The sequence below is a fragment of the Lates calcarifer genome, linkage group LG5 (assembly GCF_001640805.2).
Source record: "Lates calcarifer isolate ASB-BC8 linkage group LG5, TLL_Latcal_v3, whole genome shotgun sequence".
Classification (NCBI taxonomy): domain Eukaryota; kingdom Metazoa; phylum Chordata; class Actinopteri; family Centropomidae; genus Lates; species Lates calcarifer.
Window position 1 is genome coordinate 15,904,984 of NC_066837.1, and position 19,964 is coordinate 15,924,947.

Consider the following 19,964-nt stretch of genomic DNA (forward strand, 5'->3'; position numbering starts at 1 on the left):
ATGTATGTGCATACGCAGGAGGAGGAGGAGGAGGAGGAGGAAGAGGAAGAGGAGGGGGAGGGCTGACTCTTGTGTCCTGGTCTGGTTTTGCACTTCAATGTCAATGTCAAAGTATTAAGTTAGTCAGGAAGTCAGTCACTGTCTACATGCCAGTGTGTCTGAGGCACTGACTCACATGTTAGTCTCTGGATATGTCAGACTTTGTGTGTGTGTGTGTGTGTGTGGGAGAGAGAGAAAGCAATAGAGAGGGTGTGTGGTGTCTAGACCATTCTCAACCCGTTCTCAGGCAGCCATGTAGCTTAGGTGCTCGGTGAAGCATGATAACTAAGGTTAGCTGAGCTGTGGCGACAGGAGAAAAGGGTCAGACAGTGGAGACTTTGACAAGTGGAAACACAGAGGCTTTGGAAGAACAACAGTTGTCACTCAGGGTGAATGTATATTGGTGTGTGAGTGGGTGGATGGAGGAGAATGCGGCAATGTTGAAAGCACAACAATATCATATGATGAACATTTGTGTTCATTGCTGTCATATATCAGAAGGAAAGCTTCTAAATATGTGTTTCAGGAATGACTGTATGCCAGAATCTGTCCATTTATAAGTGTATCTTCTCTCTCCATATATATATGGAGAGTGTGTGTGTGTGTGTGTACATATGCATGCATGTGTGTGGGCCCTAATTACCGCACTGAGCAAGGGTGACAGTTGGGCCCCTAGGGTGCCGCAGGGCATCTCCTGTAACCGTGGTGACTATATGAGGGTGGCAGCACACACGCACGCACGCACGCATACACACATACACACATACACACACACATTAAGTAGGACATTTCCAGATATGACCTCATTCAGTGGGAAGCAGGATAGTTAATGGAGGGAGAAGACAAGTGAACAGATAGAGACAGAAAAAGTCAGAGATAGATATAATAACAAGATATAATTGTTAATATCCTGGTGAATCCACCTCTACAGGACATCACACACACACAGAACACACAGTAGACACAGCCTCAGTTGCCTCACTGCAAAACTTCAATTTAGTAGATAATATTGTCTCTATATTTAGAGTCACTGGGCTGGAATAATGATAAAAAAAATGTAAGATTTATGTAAGGTTAGAGCATTTATTTATCTGTGTCTCTGTCATTATGTGTCCTGCCTCTCTCTTCTTTTCCTTCTGTGTTTACAGAGATGGATTAGACTCAAATGGAGGAGACAGATGAAGTGCAGGTATGCCTGAAAAAAAAAAGTGCCAGACTTTGTGGCATAGTTCACTGGTTACACAGTCCTCGACTGTAGCACATAGCTATAGCACTAGATTGCAGTCTATGATTCAAGTGGTTTTCTATAATTCAGAGTCAAAGGAAAAGAACTTCAGAGGTTTCTTTACAGTCTCCCGTGTGAATGGTTCAAACATGCGGGTGCACACTTGCTAACACACATACAAAAGCATACAACTATAGATGTAAGCATTGACACACGTGCACACACAGGCATATACACACACAAATGCGCTTGCACACACTGGTACACTAGCCTGGTGCTTTGAAGGCTGAGACTCAGTTCTAAAGAGACAGGCTGCCAAAAGAAGTTGACCGAGCCCGGGAACTGATGAGCAACTCTCTCAATTTCTCTCTGAGTGTGTGTTTCTTTGTATGGGCAAGAGAGTGTGTGAGTGTGTGAGCACAGCATGCATGAGCAAGCACGCATGTTCATGCATGCGTGCATGCATGTGTATTCATTGGTGTGTGTGCACACAGGGCTGGTGTGTAGTTGTGTGTTTACAAAGATCGTGCACCTAGGATCCCTGGGGCCATTGAAGGCTGGGAATTACTCTATAGTCTTTAGCACTGGTGTATTTGGTCAAGGGCTGGGGGGCTAAATATAGAATATATACTGTAAAATACAGGCAACATTTTGCACAACATAAGCCCCTGCCTTTAAGACTTAACCCCACCTTTCCCCGGAGTGAGGGGAAGAAAAAAGAATGAATGAAAAAACAGGAAAGCATGATGAAAACTAAAACAGATGGTGAGGGAGAAAGAAAAGTGACAGTGAGGGTGAGAAGTAGGGAGTGAGAGGCAATTTGAGGAATGAAAAGAGGTAGGAAAAAAAATGGAAATAGAGTGACAAAAACTGGAGATATCAGGAGAGAGACAGATAGAAGAGTAATAAATAAAGCATGTTGTTATTTAACACTTCCAAAAGCGAGGGAAGGGGAGAGAAGGAGCGAGAAAGAGGAACAACTCCCTACCCTTGTCTTTCTTGTCAAAGTGGTTTCCCTTTGTGTTGAGGGACTTCTTCAAGGGGGATGAGAAGGGAAAGGGAAAAAAGGGGGAGAGCAATAGAGAGGCAGAGAGGGGAGAGAAAGAAAGGCAGAAGGGCAAACAAGGTGACAAGGTGGGAGAGGCAGTATAGAGGTGTCGGGGGAAAGTCTGTTTGAAGTCCAGAAGTAATTTTCTAACATGGTAGCTGTGGCAGGGGTAGCAAAACAGAGTTTGTGTGCCTGTGTGCACTGCCTACACAATTCTTCAGAGTGTCCTCACTTGCAGCCTCAAGTGGCTGAATGCATGTGCGAGTGACACTGAGAGAGAGAGAATCAGAGAGAGTGCACTGAAAGGTACTCGGTCCATGAAGCACTCAAGTATCAGTAAGGGACAAGGAGTGCATTGAGGAGCATCTCCGTAGAAGCCATCAAGTCACTTTTATGTCGGTAGATCACTATAACTTGCAGGCATTCCACCATTTTGACTTGCAGCTCTCTCCCCGTGCAGAGTTGAATGACCCAAACCTTCGAATGCTTCTGTTGTCCTGATATAACTCTCCCCAGTGGCACTTTAATGTACACCCAACCTTACCACACCCTAGCTGCAGCCGACACGGCTGCTTAAAAAAAAAAAAAAAAAACACACACACACACACACACACACACACACACATACACACACATACACACACACACACACATACACACACACACAATGAAACCTGATTTTTAGGAAAACAGTATGTGGAACACAGTGGAGGAGACTTGTGCCATTAGGGTGAGCCTAATAAAGCAATGAAAACTGGAATCATTTGTGCATTTTCTTAATCAAAAAATTAAAGTAAAACCTAAAATGGAAAATGGAAGTTAAAACAAAGAATGCTCAGTAGCCATTTTGAAATCGAAGTGCTTCACTTCAAAACCCGATAAAACGGAGTGAGTCATTGAACTGAGGCCAGTATATCGCTAAAACAGATTAAGCGTAACTTTCATGGCCACGGCTTCGTTTCCCCTTCAACCCAGTGTATCCCAATGGGGAGATAATCTGGGAAATGCAGCGATATCAGGTCCTCTCTAGGTTGCCTGAGAAGCCTTGTGAGACCCTCTGGAGATATGAGGCTTTGATATCAAGACCAATTATGTGGTATGGGCACACATACACACACACATGCACTGCACACACACACAAACATATGCACACCTACACACACACACACACTCCCTGGCCTTGGAGAGTGGTAGAGAGGAAAACAAAGAGAGAATGTGATACTGAGGAAACACTGGGCAGGCGGAACATGCTCTGATTTTATCAGCCAGTTGAGCTGGGCTTGAAAGCCAGAGACGATACAGACGTAGAGGGAATGAGAGACTGGAAACCAGACAGGCTGAAACAGACTCAAGAAGAAGGGTGTGTGAGTATGGGGAAGAGCTAGATGCACACAAACCCACTCCAATTTGTGCAAAAGCCCCAGTAAAGCCTTCAACGCACATTAACAAGCACACAAACGTACACATTAGACATGTGCATGAGCACACACTCAAGGATTCACTGTGCGAATTTATGTGAAATCACTGGTGCTTTTAAAACACACTGGCAGTGTGCACGAGCCTATCTGAGCTGAGCTTTGTTCATGTCGGTGCACATACAGTATTATGTGTGCAGACACATACAAAGGCTTACTCACAGCCTTTTGTAACACACACACACACACACACACACACACACACACACACACACACACACACACACAGAAAATATATAAGTGATAAACAGTTGTTTCCAGTCTGAGTCACCTCCACAGAGGATCCCTCAAGATTAAGTTTGGCCTCTGGCTCTGCTAATTGGAGCTTAAAGTCTGGTGTAGCCCCTGGGCAGTGTATGCGGTGTGTGGCACATGCTGAGTGTGTCTGTGTGTGTATGTGTATAAATTATGGATAGCAAGGCCTGTAGGAGAGTGGCCACACAAGCTGCAGCTGCCTGAGCAAGTGGAGGGACTGAGCCAGGCCAAAGCAATCCTAATCAGAGCACCGCCACATGTATATATCATATATATGTATAGATGTTTATCAAGCTCATAATTTTCCAGTTTAGGCCCCCGGGACTATCTCACTCCCTAATGTGGGTGAGAGTAAAAATAATGATATCTTACCCACATATATCAAGTCTCAGGTTTAATATGGAAAATCCATGGCTTAATGTCCCTACCTAGCATCTCACTGCAGTGAATATTTCAGGGATTGTTATACTTTTACTAAAAATAAAAACTAAGTGGACATTATAAATTCTGTCCAGTGATAAAATGCTAATACTTCTGAAACATTCTTCTTGGCTTCAATTGTGAGGAAGTGTTACCTGAGTAATGTCCATTGTTTGATAAGGTTCTGCAGTTGTATGGCATTGTACTGCATTTACTGTACAGAAACTGAGAGCAGAAGAAGTGCGTAGGGTGGTTGTCACAGGTTACATTAGTTTCCATAGATTTTCCATCACCTGCTTTTTTTTCATCACACCAAGTCTGACAGGTTTGCTGCACTGTTGTGTCATTTTATGTTGTGGTTGTTTGCTGTCAACTTTGTGAAAGTGGGTTAACGCGTGAGCAATGCTGAGCTTGACATTGATACTTCACCAGGAGGAATACTAAATGAACAGTTGACACTGCACACCTACTGTTGCTATAGGGTCTCTGCAACTGAGAAACATCTGTCTCCTCTACTGTACAAATAAGAGGCAATTCAAAAGTGTTCCTGTTTCATGGGACAAACTGAATTAACAAACCAACACAGAGAATTAATTATTTTCATTGTGGTTCTACAGTCCTCTGAAAATGTGAGACTATAAGAGGTAAACTTTCTACACAACAGCTCTATAGAGGCATCAGGCACATGGGCTTCACCTCACATGCATCTGTACTTTCCACATCACTCATTCATTTATTCAAACACATATACTCACTGACCTGAGTGACATGATCTTGTACGCATCAGGCAGGTAGCACCGTGTGTTCTCCATCTGCGCAGGGTCCGAGTCACAGATCTTGTCATCGGTGCGGCCGTAGTTGGCGCTCTCGATCATGATGACATCTGTGCCCGGGCAGCGCAGCTCAATGGGGTAGGACTCACAGGACAGCTCCCTGCGCACCACTGCCATGGGGATAGGGGCACGGCCGTAGGCTGGACACAAAAACACACAAACATTTGTACAAAGATGTTTGATATAATGATAACGGTCTCCCCTGCCCATGAAATACTTGAATACTGCAATTATTTGCGAGGCTGTCTTTAAAATATAGAGGCCTAAATTGTACAAGCACAAGCTGTGTTCAACTAAAACTGTATCTGTACCCTTGTCATATAGACTAATTATCCAAACTATAGAAAAACAATAGCATCTCAGAAGATTTTTCATAAGTGCATGTCCACTGTTGCAAGTGAACTGACTTGATAATTACTGTTTTGCAGTTAACAATTTTAGACATAATTCTGGAAGGAGAGTAATTGCCTGGCAATTTCAACAGGCATTTAGTGCTGCTGAGATTATTCAAAGATGGCAATGCCTAATTATTCTCAGAAGTTGCAAATTTGATGCATACATTCACCGTCACTGTACTGAAATAGGAAACATGTCATTAATTCCAATGAGATTGAAGCCACTGATCTGTCCCAGATCTTTTTAGTACTGTTGCTTTGCTTCCTGGCTTGTTTAATGAGTAGAACTGATGAAGCCTCTTGGATGACGAAACATCTGTAAGACCAAAAAGCAATCAAGTTGCCGCTGACTTATTAAGTCTCGATACTCTATAACCTGAATGTCTGAAAGTTCTTCATAATAGGGAAACAGCAGAAGCTTCTCATCTGTGGTGCAGGGAGGCGTGGGATTTGATGGGGCATGTGCTCTTCATATTCCCATCAAATTCCAAGACAGCACACACTGCAAGGAAAAAAATACAGAAAAAAAAGTGCTTCAAGAAAATATGAGCTTGTGGTTCTGCCTCACCTTGCACCATGTGCTGCTATCACACTTCAGACCGTTTTCACAGCAGGCATTTTGGTTTCTCATCATATCAGGAAGAAACAGGTGAAACAAATTTCGATAACAATGGCTCAGTTCCACTAAGTGTCCCAATAAGCTGTGACACCGAGCCAGCATGCAAAATAGCACGACCCTGAAACTAGCTCACGTACACTGAATGCAAATTGTTTTCAGTGTTATCAATTACATCTATGCTTTTCCTGCTGTGACGACTCAAAGTGTCTGCTGTGAAAAAGGGCTTTAATGTGACACTGATCTGTGGTCAGTCTGTTTTTTTTTTTTTAATTTCATTAAGTTTTTACGTGTGTGGTTCTTGTGGTATTATTGAAACTAATGAATATGTTACAAGATAATTTTATTATTTCATTTTTCTAACTTCTATCTATACCTAAAAACATTCTGGTATTATATCTTATCCTACTAACAAGTATCGTCTGTGTGGTCTCAACCTGATTTACAGTAGATTATGCCTCTGTGCAATAAAACTATATTGTCATTACAATTAAAAAAATAATTAAAAAAACATGTTACCTGCATTGACTATAATCAGCATAACAGGAAAAGCTATTTCATACGTCCTTAATCTTTAATTATGTGTTTACTGACACACCAGATGCATATTGTCTTGTGATTAGAGTTAGGTGCTGCTTTGATTTCAGTGGTGTGGGGCTGGATGTTCCCAGGGATTTTGGTTGTTGTGGTGTAGCTTGGATGTTGTTTTTCTCTGTTCTCAAGAGCAGCAAATCCTGGGAGCATCTGCCATCATCCCTTGATAGATAGGTTATCACTTGAATTCACTTGTGTTGTTCAGTTCTGTCAATATCTCCTGGCTCTACTGTAACTGTAATGTACATTTACATTTTACTGTGGTTAATTTTACATAGCTTCATATTGTGCGTGGCCGACAAGCCCCTGCTGAAGGTATACATCTGAGAATTTTAGATATATTTGGTGCAATATACATAATATTGTCCCATAATATTGTCCCCATTGAATAAACAAATGAAATACGGTATATTAAATCTGAGCAAAACTAATGTCTGTAGACTGTGGCTACATGTCCAGTATTTGTGACTGCTTGTTGTTCTGTGTCACTTATTTTTTATTGAAGAACACATCCCATCAAGGCCTTCCAAATCATTTCTCAAAACTGCACACACACACACACGCGCGCGCGAGTGTGAACACACACATATACCCGCACTTCAAACACAGACCCACAACATCCCTGAAAGGCGAGGCACAGCACCACCTTCCTTGCTCTCCCTGTCAAGGTAACCATAGCAACCCCGTCCTCCCTCCCTTGGCTCCCTCATTGGCTGGAGGAGCGTCATGGTTACACGAATGCTGCAAAGAATCTGAATGAGCTCAATGACACTCTGCCCGGGCTCAACTTAATACTGCCCTTCACCACATCACACGCAAAGCACGCACACATGCATACAAATGCTCGGAGTGATGGCATGTGGAGGCAGAAATTCACAGCCGGTGTGGCCAATATCTGTGTGGTGCTGGTACCTGAGGGCACTACATTGATAATGGCAAGCGCTAGCTTAGAGATAAGACTGATATATAAGTGACATTTACTGAAAATGTCCTCTCTAATGAACACACACATGCACACATACACACGTATACCACCGCAGGTTATGATTGGACCTTAAGCACACATTCAGATAGGATGTGTGTCTCAGCAGTGGCTGAGGATTTGAGGGACCTCATGCATTTATGTGTGTGTTAAAGGCGAGTGCTTAGGGCAGTGGGTCATTACTGTGTTAATATGAGTGTTAGTTTATTAGTTTTTCAATGGCTGCATCATGTCCACCTTCATGAGCATGAATGTAAATTTTGAAGAGAGGGTTAATTGAAGCGTACGCAGATCAATACACAGTATTGTAAGGCAGCTGTCTAGACTGGCTTTGGATCAGATGTCTTACAGTGTTGCCTTACAGGGTCCCCACTGGGCATAAAGGGAGCATTATGACACAAACACAACCACACTCACTGACTTGCACGCACAATTTAAATGAGGGGTCTATCTGTATTCTAATTAAGAGCCACTCTGGCTTCATAAGCAGCAGTAAATGCTCTGACTCTCACACACGGTCCTGTCTCATCTGTCACCTTTTTAATTTATCTATTTATATCAGCAGCATCACCTATAACTGCACTGTGCTTAACCTGCCTCCAAAGGACTTACTCCACACGTATTTCTGTCACTTCCTTTCCAAGCGAGCACGTGCAGTCATACGGACACATGATACACACATACACGTACGCGCCCACAGTACATGCCAAACACTGAGCTCTCTGCCTCTGCACACATGCAATAACGTGTGAGCTGGCGAGTGCATGTTAATGTGTCTGTCATTAGTTGTGTAAGTGGTGACAGAAACTTGGCAGCAATGGACAGTACAGACAATCTTATTCAGACACTCTCATTGCCTCAGGGGGCTGAAACAAAAGGATATCGATTTTTACATTTGGGCCAAGAACAAGAGAGTGGCGAAAGAGGTGGATAGATGGAAAGAAGGAGAAGGAGAGGGTGAGAGGGAAGAGGAGAGAGATTTAAAAGGTGATCTCTCACTTGAACTGCCAAAGCGTTTGGCCAGTGCGGGTGTCTGAGATGTGGTTTCTTCTGAGTAAGAGCAAAAACAACACATTTTTAAAGTGCAAAAGAGATTTTAAAGGATAAGACTGGTCATATTCCCTGTTTTTCTTATTGTCAATAAATCCCATGAAAAGATCAAAAACAGCGAAGAAATGAAACTACGAACAAGAAAAAGTACTGCCTTTGTAACCAAAGCCTGATATAGCTTTTTTCCTCTGTGCCTCCATTCTTATCAAAAAACAGTTTTAGTCAAATATAGATCCCTTCTCACCAAATAAAAGCTTGTTGAAGGTGCCAGAGCTGTGATTCAATGTATGATTGGAAAACCATCTGTGCAATCCAGCCTGTGCAATTTTACTGAGGCTAACTTTTGGTTAGGAAATCTCTTCTCTTGGGATGCTTAAAGGGGGTCAATAAATAAATATACTGCTCAGATCAGAGTGAATGTTTTTCAAATCAATGTCCAAAAAATTGTTATAAACCCATAAATGAGTTGCATCGGGTGAGATGTTTCTTCACTAGTACAACCATGGGCATTTTATTTTCAAATATATTATTCCATGGCTGAAAATAGTCTCTTACAAATGCACTCTTCTCTTGAGTTTGAGTAACATTCACTAAAAACTGCAACGCCCGGCTGTGTATAAGAAATTACACAGCATTTTATTTAAATCAAATCATTTATTTGTGACCTGTTTTTGAGGATTTGTGCAGGACCAAATAGCCTAAGGGTTGAGTGCCACACACACAGTTGGAAGGTAGACTAAAATATTGTTAGTTGTTGTCTTTCCACGGTATTTGTTGACAAGAAAAATAAAGAATAACAACAGTCTTATCTTTACTTTAACACCACGTCCACATATTTGCCACAGTTTGTTTGAGGTGATGTTCATTCTATCACTGTATCATTTTTCCATATCCATAGCTTCCAGCAACATGATCAACAAGTCCACTCTGTCAGGTTAAACAGTGTTCATGCCAGAAATATAGTCTAAACCCTGGGAAAAAAAAAAAAAAAAAGCCCACGTTTTTTGTGATTTTTATTCAAAAATTCATGCTTTCCTATTCCCTTTTATATGTCTTCACATAACCCTGAAATAATGACAAGACACGGCTCGGTGGAGGAGATCGAGTGCTTGCTGCTGTGTGTCCTCAAGCTAAACTGTCTTTGTTTCAACTAATCCTTGCTAAGTATAAACAGCATGATTTGCATATGTCGACTTATTCTTTAGACATTGATGCAAATACCTTTGACTGAAACTCATCTCTTGGTGCTAAAGCAAAGCCCTTGGTGTTTGTGTGTCCAAGTAGCTGCCTGTGAGCGCTTCCTGTGTGTGCTTGAGTGTGTTTATGTGTGCGTGTGTTTAGGAGGAGGATCTCTGTCCATGTGGGTGTAGAGTATTTTCACTGTTTAAAGTATATCATCTGTGTGCATGCATGTCAGCCGGCATATGAACAAGTATCTGCTTGAGTGTGTGTGTTCGTGTGTGTGTCTGCACATGTGTGGCAGTTTTTCCTCACAACAGTGTGATTGACAGCAGCCATTAATAGGATTAAGTCCAAGTGGGCCAGAGCTCCCTCTAGGAGTCTTCAAAGCCCACCATCACAGGGGAGAGGAGGAAACATCCAGACAACCTACTGGGGTTGCATCTGCACTGTGCGAGCGTGTGTGGTGTGTGTGTGTGTGTGTGTGTGTGTGTGTGTGTGTGTGTGTGTGTGTGTGTGTGTGTGTGTGTGTGTGTGTGTGTGTGTGTGAGCGTGTGGGAGAGAGAGAATGACAGATATAAATGTACGACGGAGCATACATGTAAATGAACAGGAGTAAGTGAGTTAAGTCAGAGTTAAGTTTCCTTGGTTTTACAGCTGCAGTGCTTGGGTGTGTAGGGGTGGTTAAGGAGTCAAAGCTATACAGTTACTACTTCAATTTGTAGTCATGGGCATATAAATTAAATCTGAACATGTGGAACCAAATTTAGCCAATGTAAAAATGTGTTTATAAGTGGACACATGTATGCAGGCGAGTGCAGATGTATCCAGAGATACAAAGACACCTCGTATGCAGTGCAGCTTACAGTATTTACAGTAGTACTGCAACAAATACCATCTCCGTTTTGTGAAAACTACTGCAATAGGCCTTTTATGTTAGCAGACATTTTGACTTTCCATGGTAGAAGAAGCACTAATAAAATTCTAATCAAGTGTCCCAGTAAGCCATGGCAGTGTGACAGTGAGTCAGCATGCTCAATACCAGGACCCTGAAACTGAAGCGGTTAAATGGAGTTCAACCATCATTCATTTCATTATTGACACCAGTGCTTTTCTAACTGTGACATCTTAAAAAAAATCAGTTTATCTATCTTACCGATGGCAATTGGAGCAAACAAGGTCGAGACGAAGAGCAGGCATCTGATCCACATGACGTCCGAGGTTGACCTGGAAGTAGATATGGAGATACTTCCTGCTGAGCCCAGACGGTCTTGTGGCGAGCTGTTTCTCTCACAGCTCAGTGTTCCTGACACCATACAGGCCTGCAAAGTAACACACAGATAGGATTTGCTCATTTGTGTGCCACGTCAAAATAAGGCCTTATCTAATACAGTATCTGTATAAGGTACATGCATACACTCCATTACACATTCTCTGTATCACACATACTGCAACCCCCTCAACACCTCCATTACCCCACCAACCCCAAATCCTTCAGCTGCTGATGCAAGTAGCCTATGAATCATTCTAATTTGCTAATAAACTGTGAATTTTCACAATTAAAAAAAAAATCACTTTACCAAGCACTTACAAAGACAACCTACACCTGCACAGTTTATGCAGGCAAAAGAAAAGATTTACCCTGACACTCTATTACTCTGTTTACTTATGGCAGATTGATGCTTTAACAAACAGCACTTTACTGAGGTCAATGCTGTATCCTGTAGACACACGTCACAGAGGACTAGACAGTAATCAATAATTATCTTAAATGATACTGAGAGAAATACAGAGAGCATGGCATGATTAGGAGGCATCATAGTAACTCAATTATCAAAACACTTTAACAACTCTATAACTAATTTTTGAGAATATGTAGGAAAATGTAGTCGAAGGTGTTTTGTGGATTTGAGGTGGTGGTGGCATATAGATCCTTCCTGTAGAGAATATTTATAAGTGTGCTATATAGACATGTCAATCAGTGAAAAGTACAGTGAGGTGAGGTTGAAAATTGTCAAACAGAGCCCTTAAAATTCATGTGTGCACACCACTATACGGCAAACATTGTACATTATGCACCTTGCAATAGTTGCCAAACTATTTCTAATTCCACATGCATTTGCTTGAGACACAGCTAAGCAGTTCATCCATCATTAAGTCCTCAAATTGTCTTTTTATTGTGTTTAGGCTTAAAATGATCTTGCATTATGCTGTAACTGTTTCTAAAGGAATCAAGAGTTGTTCAGATTTTTGTAGCTCCAATGCAGCTGGAATAAAAATGAGGTGACACTTGATATGAAACAGGACCAGCCAACTTTGCACAGATGCATATTTCACAAGACAACAGACCATGTGCCAAATAATCCACAAACAGGAAGGAACTGTAGGAAGACTAAATGCTAAATGTTGACCTTGAAGAAAAACAGAAAATACAATATAATGGTGCTTAATGTTTAGATAACGATGGGGCTGTCTGTATTAGGACTCTCTTCACTTGGTATTCCACATCAGCATCAAAGTGTGAAATGTATTGATGTTCCAATCTAATTGTTCATTTCATGGTCTATCAGCGATAAACAATTAATAAAAGGATGGTCTGTGAGATTAGTTACAGCAGTGACAGGCTGGTAAGCATCATTTCTCCTTCTTTTTTTCTGGACTGATTAAACTGACCAGCATTGTTCAATCACTTCCTCATCCACAAACAAATTCAATCACTCGCTTCCCCCAGTCCCAAATTCACTCTTCTTCAGTTATGACAAACTAGGATGTTTACCAATTTCCTGTGTGTGTTTTTTAAGTCTGCGGAGGGGTCACTGCATCACTCAGGCATTATGCAATCATCCCAGTTGAAAAGTCAAAAAAACATCATTTTTCATAGGAGCAGTTCAAAGGCAACAGCAGCTTTATTTTGTGCCTAAATGTTGACTGTTCTCAAGGGAGCCCACGCCAAGCTCCAAATACACAGGCATGTAGAGTTCACGTGTGTGTCTGACTGAGAGAGACAGAGACAGAGAGAGAGAGAGAGAGAGAGAGAGAGACTGCAGAATTTTGCGACAGGCGGGGACAGATGGAGTGAAGCAGACAGCCAGAGTCCATGGGAAATATATCATGTGTAACAGAGACTATTGATCAGTGTGACCATATCATTTTGGCCCAGCAGAGACTAAGACAATAGCCAGCTATCTCCGTCATGCCATGCTGTGAAGGCAAAGAGCTCCTTTGGCAGGGTCTCTCCCTCAGATTTTTGGATAGCTACAACTACTGTTACAAGAATACCCTGTATACATATTTTCATTTATGTACAGAAACTGTCAGAATGACACAGACCTTTCTGTAACCACTGGAGACATACTACATGTGCATAATGCATCTTCTGAACATCTTCAGTGACAAAGAGCCCCATGCTGCAGACAGGACAGATAGACAGATATACCCAGAGGCATATGTACACTACAGAATCAGAATCTCTGGGAACAGACCCATACCAAAGACAAACAGCAGGATAAGAACTGTGCAGTCATCTGGGAGTTTTATTGACTCTGTCTTCTTTTTAGGATGTCAAAATAAATCCTTGAAATTGGAAATTACTTTGAAATTACTGTGATAAAAAAAAACACAGGCATAGATTAATTGTACCAATGTCTGAAAGACTGTGGGAGAAAATTCTATTTGCATTCCAGCATAAAATAGTCAAACATTTTACCCAGTCAGTAAATTTGTTCAGGGCTTTGATCATATTTTTTGGCTCTGAATAGTGAAAAAAAAAATTCTGTGCACTGGAAGGTAATTCTTTTGGTGGTTTATTTTCAAAATACAACCTCTGACAAGAATCTATATATTTCCATCACACAAGTCTGTAAAGGTTTGCCACCAGCTGAAAGGGAGGAACACGTGTTTTAAATGCCATTCCTTTCCATAAGTTTAAAAATCTAACAATAGAGAAATATCACAGAGAAGCCACACAGCCTCAGAATCAGGTATTTTTCATTTTTTGTGACCTTTGTTTAACCAGGCTGGTCTCTTGATTCCAAAATCAATTTTTCAATAAAGTGCCAGTCAAAGTTTTGTTACAGAGACCAAAAGAGAACCAGCAGAGCAAGGTTTTATATTCAACTTTCTACATATCAGGTGGTGCAGCTGGTTCCACTGGAGACTGATTTCATATCTACTAACAGTTCCTGACAAATCCCTAATGGCACCAAAGTGATAGAATCACAATAGACTCCCGAGCTTTATTCTCGCCCCCGCTTAAACAACTCAACAAGCTGCCCCATTTTGATTGATTGGTCCCTAACTCGGTTGAACATGAGCAATCTGACCAGCTGTCCCCAGCTAGACACAGGAGGCATACACTGACATATGGCCGGACGCCACCAGCCACAGCATTCCACTGTTCCATAATTCAAAAGCTATTCCATCACGCCGTATGCTCCACCACCATCTCACCCATCAGTTAATTAACCCTCTCATTTCCACCGTGCTCACAGACAATAGTTGTGTGACAGCCTCGAGCAGTCCAGGATTAATCCAAACTCAAATCACTCAAGTTATTTTCATAATTCAGCAGGGCTGCATGCTCCCATATGCTCAGATAATGACGTAAAAATATGTTCCATCCACAGAGTCCACAATGCATAGGCAATGGTGATCGCCTAAAGCACTCCCCTAACCTGTTTCTTTTCATTATCTTAACGTGCTGATTGGTTAATATATTATGAATAAACAGACAGTAATGGTGCTAATTATCAGAACATATGTGATGTGTTTACACCCCATATTCATCAGTTGATCGCGCACATAAGGTTTGGCAAAACATCATATGCCCCGTCTGAATCCACTCACTGATAAAATGATGAAATAATCCAGCTCATATATTTCAAATGAACTCAGTATTTCCTATCCTGAGCTAGTTGCATCTCAGTGGAGATCCTGCCTGGCAGATAAGCAGCATCTGCATAAAACTGAGCAAAACATCAGCTAATAAGCAGGATCAGACCAAAACAAATAGCTGTCCCTGGATCCAAGTCCTTTGATTTACCTGCTGTTTCTGTCCGTCTCTGCCCCAGTTATATCTGCTCAGTAGATGTCTATTAATTATTCCAGAAATATAAACATATATAAAAAAAATTTGCCACCAAAGTTTATATTATAAAAAATTCACAATGGCTTGATCTTATTAAGTAGAGTTAACTGTTTCTCAACAGGAGCCTCTTATTTGGTGTACAACTAGGATAATCTGCTCCCCAGTAGTGCTGCATGCACAAGTGCCTTGGTTTCACTGTCCTTTATTTTCCTGCCCTGAATCTTCATTTCCTACAGGGTCGGCATTAACAGAGCTGTTGCTGGGGCCACTACACTCACAGACTATATTGCATGCATCCATGAACTAATTGATGTTGGGCTGATTCTGTGCACCAAGGCAGACTGACCCCATGCGTGTGCGTGTGTGTGTGTGTCTGTGTATGTGTACAGTCCCTTAACGAGAGTCCTGCCTGTCACAGCACTCCTCATTCGGGGATTCTCTTTCACTAATGAGTGCTGACCGGACTGGGCTACCTTGTCAACGCATGTCACGCGCGCGTGCACGCACACACACACACACACACACACACACACACACACACACACACACACACATGCTTATCACTAGGAGACCAGATGCCCTACTCCCTCATCCTCCAGGCAGAGTGTCTCAAATGTGTCCATGCTGTGTTTGTAGTCTACCCTGTACGTATGCCTAAAAGAGTACTGTGAGCATGTTTGTGAGCGTGTTTGTGTGTGCTTTTAAGTCATATTACAAAAAGCTGTCAATGCAGTAGATTGTAGTGTAGCTGAAAAAATAAAACTCAGAAAGAAAAATATGTAATTACTACACAAATTCTAGTATTTTGTTATCCATCTGTAACTATATTTACATGTTCTCCCTAATTAGAGTGGAAGAAAACCAGGACGGATCGTTCAATTTTGACGGTTTTGAAATGAAACATGCTCATCATTAGTTAAACCCCTCAATCTGAGGAAAATATTTGTTAAATATTTGTTGACAAAATACAGTCAGAGGAGGCATTTGATGTGTTTGTCCAAAAAATAATAATACACTGATGCAGATATCTTCAAATGTTCTATTATGTACACATATACTATGTTGAGTCATACCAATTTCTTATGCAGGAGGCTTTAACTGCACAGGAAGAAGCTCTGCAGCTTAAACATCGCTTTTTTCCCTTGCCATTTTTCTTCATTTAGTTTTTCTTCACCTTTTCTTTTCCCCTCTCTTTCTAGTCTCTTCAGTTCTTCATTCTTTGCTCTGTTGGAGGGAAGTCTGAGTGGAACAAAGCTCAGGGGGCCATGCACCATGTTCAGTAAAATGGCATGTGTCCGCCAAGCTACGGTAAATTACCTCCAGTTGGCTTGCTAGGGTAGGTTTAACCACCATGGACCGTTTCTGTGTGTGTGTGACTGAGTGTGTGTGTTTGTGTGTGATGGAGAGGCCCAGAATGAGGGTGTGTGGGTGACAGAGTGTGAGTCGGTAAGGGTAGTGTGGCAAATTATCATCAGCACAGGTAGACAGGCTGGGAGAATTTTGATTAGAGTGACCATGCACACACACACACACACACACACACACACACACACACAGACACACACACGGACACACAAATGCACAAATTCAGGTAGCTAATTTGGCAGTGTGGAGCTGAAGAGATGACTAATCAGGATAGGACCTGGTGGGAGTCTGGCCTGTGGCCTATAATGAGAGACATAAGACACAAGCACACACGTGGACGTGCAAACAAGCACATGTACACACCTTCACAGCAAGTATGCACATTGCAAAGACACACAAATGCAACGTGCATACACTCTCAAACCTCCATGAGTGATTTTGAATAGAAAGCCCGCCCTCATAATTGCCCTGTGCTGATGAAGCCTAAGATACTGATTAGCAATGAGCTGCCCCTCGGTGTGACCAGAGGCTCAGGGAAAACATACTGTCAGCTCCCGACAATATGAAGGTCCTGACATGTCAGCCACAACACGTATCTGTACTGTTGCATTTGCCGGGGTGTTTTGGGAAGGGTTCACATACAAGTCCCCTCGGACCACATTAAAATCATAATTAATAATGAGTCAATGTCACATGTTTGTGCTGGCCTAATCTTAACACGACAGGACAAACAGTCACGTCAGCTTGTTCCTCTCATTTTGAATCTATGCATTTGGCTGGTGTAGCCAGATGCAGTATGGCTGCTCCCACTGGCTGTTTTCCAACATGTACAGTATATATACACAGGCGAATGCACACACATGTATGTGGGAGTAGGTGGGTGAGGGGCTGGTTCACCGGAGGAATGTGCACAATTGTCATCGTGCCCTGAAGACAAGTGGCCTAGCTGGCAATTTATTTCATACAGGGCTGGTTGTAAATCCTTTGTGTGGCTTCACAGCAAAGAACTGCAGAGTGCTGGAGTGTAGCCTTAAAGGTATAGGTCACCCCCACATCAGTGTGATATGTTTTGGTCATTGTGGTCTCAATTTAAAGTCCTCAGTGAAAAATGAATGACAGCAGTTTAACACTGTGTACTCATATGTAATATAAGGTTGATTTTTGCAATCCCACTCTTTGTTGGTTTTAATTTTCACTCTCATTATGTTTTTTATATCCTTTTTCATAATTCAATTAAAGCCTTTATTAGTTTTAACATGTCATGATCATGAATAATGGACTGTGACAGAGCAGAGTGAGGCTAAAATCGCCCTCCTTTGTATTTAATATGAGAAAAACATTTTTATTTTTAAAAAGATCTATCCCTTTAAAATCATTTTCACTCAAAATAGTTCAAAGCTCTGGGCTGACCACCTCATCCTTTCCCTCCATGTTAGACATTCTATGCCCGTCAGAAAATTGCGTCTGGGGAGGCTCCGGCTTTGACCGGACCAGTGCAGTTTCCGCATGGCTGCCTCTGGCTGCTCTGAGGACGCTCCCAGAAATCCGATGCACCGAAACCACCCTGAAAATCCACCGCCGACGACCTCATCTGTAAGGCACTGCCGTTTTGATTCCTCACCGCCTGGCGGGCTAGACACCACGCTCTGTTCTGCTCTACTCTGCTCTGAACTTTCTAATGCTCCAGTCTAATCAACTCTACGCGCCCTCCCTCCCTCATGAGACCAGACGGGTTAAGGCGGAGATGTGCGAGCAAGAATGGAGCGAGGAGGAGAAATAGAGGAGAGGGGAGGGGTGGGGAGAGAAGAGATGATGAAGGATATGAGGGGGGGAGAGAAGATGAAGGAAGAGATACATGGATGAGGTCAGGAAGGAAAAAGGCTGAGGAAAATAGAGATGGAAAGATGGGATAAAGGAGGAGTGACAGAGGGATGGAGACAGAGAGGAATGGCAGGAGGCGGGGGGTGCCAAAAGCAATCAGACTGAGTTGAGGAGAATCTTAAAGCAAGTTAATCACCTAAGGCATTCATCTTTTTCATCCCTGTCCATCTCTACCATCTAACATTAATATTGATAAAATTAACAAAACCAAATCTAAAGACCCATAAAGCAGGGTTCTGAGAAAAGATTAACTGTTGCATGTAAAACGACAAGTATGCATGAAATTGAAATAGTACAACTCAAAGACACACTGCCCTACATAGCCAAAACACAGCAACTTGCTACAGATTGAATTAGAATTAAGTCAAACCAGAATCTGACTTTCTGACAACTGTTTCACCGTGTAAGAACCTCTATGCCATAATGCATGATTTACAAAAACACAATATGCATGATGACAGATAACACCAATCTGCAATGACAACACTCTGGCTAGTTAAGCCTAGCTGAACTGTAGTCACAGCTAACTTTAGCTAAGGTTAGTTGACAGACTTCTACTGGCCTGTTTCCTGTCACTGAAGAAGCACTGATGCTCCAACATTTTAGTAATTGAATTGTTTTGTTTTGTTTTGTTTTTTGTTTTGTTTTTACACTACATAAATATGGCAGACATTGCAGTAGCTAATTGTAATCACAAACACCTGTTAGACGCTAACTAGCCTAGCTAAGATGCTATTTAGACCAGGACCGGTACCGGGCCGTGGATCATTTGGTACCGGGCCGAATAAATAACTTAAATTATTTCACTTTAATAATTATGTGAGGTGTTTTAGTTTTAATTTTTTAAATGACCGGAATCTCTGCCAATCACATCCGTCTGTGCCTCTTCACAGCGCTTGACACTTACCTGTCTCATAGCTGTGATGCCCGAAAAAATAAGTCCACATGTTAGCTGCAGCAAGTTAAAAAAAAGTCTCTGGAGAGCTTCGTTGTAAAGGGGAAAAGGCCTAATGATGAGACAGCAGAAGAGCCTCAGACTGACTGAAAAGGAAAGCTGCATTTCGTCGGAAATATCAGGAGTCCTACTTAAAATACGGCTTTAACGCGACAGGTGATTAACATGCTCCAAGCTCCCTCTGCCCAACAAGCTCAAGCTCCCACTGATTCTGCGTTATGGTGAGTTGTATTTATTATGCACCCCCGGTCCGGGGGGCGCTGCTTTAGACCGTCTACACATAGAGAACAGTACGTTATTTTACCTGACAGCTAGCCGTAGCTAAAGCTAGTTCACAGACTTTTCCCTGCGTGTGTGCTGACACTGAAAATCAGTTTTGGTGCTCCCAACATTGTACTTACTGGGTTTGTAATTCCACAGTATATTAAATCATTATGGAGAAAAGATAAACAGATAAACTAGTCCTGCTAACTAACCTAGCTAAGATATCCTGTAGATTCTCAAAAGTAAAGGAGTACAGTCCCTTTTGTTAACCTGATATCTTTCAGACCTTTGCTTACCTATTT

General features: G+C 42.0%; 1 protein-coding gene across 1 annotated transcript in view; it reads right to left on the reverse strand.

The window, feature by feature from the left end:
- Positions 1-19,602, reverse strand: part of adgrl3.1 (adhesion G protein-coupled receptor L3.1) — an 87,075-nt gene extending 67,473 nt beyond the window's left edge. Inside the window, 3 exon segments of the mRNA XM_018695561.2 lie at positions 5,222-5,435; positions 11,268-11,433; positions 19,351-19,602. Coding sequence (XP_018551077.2) covers positions 5,222-5,435; positions 11,268-11,433; positions 19,351-19,503 — 533 coding nt within the window. The 5' untranslated portion in view covers positions 19,504-19,602.
- Between the last annotated feature and the right edge of the window lie 362 nt (positions 19,603-19,964).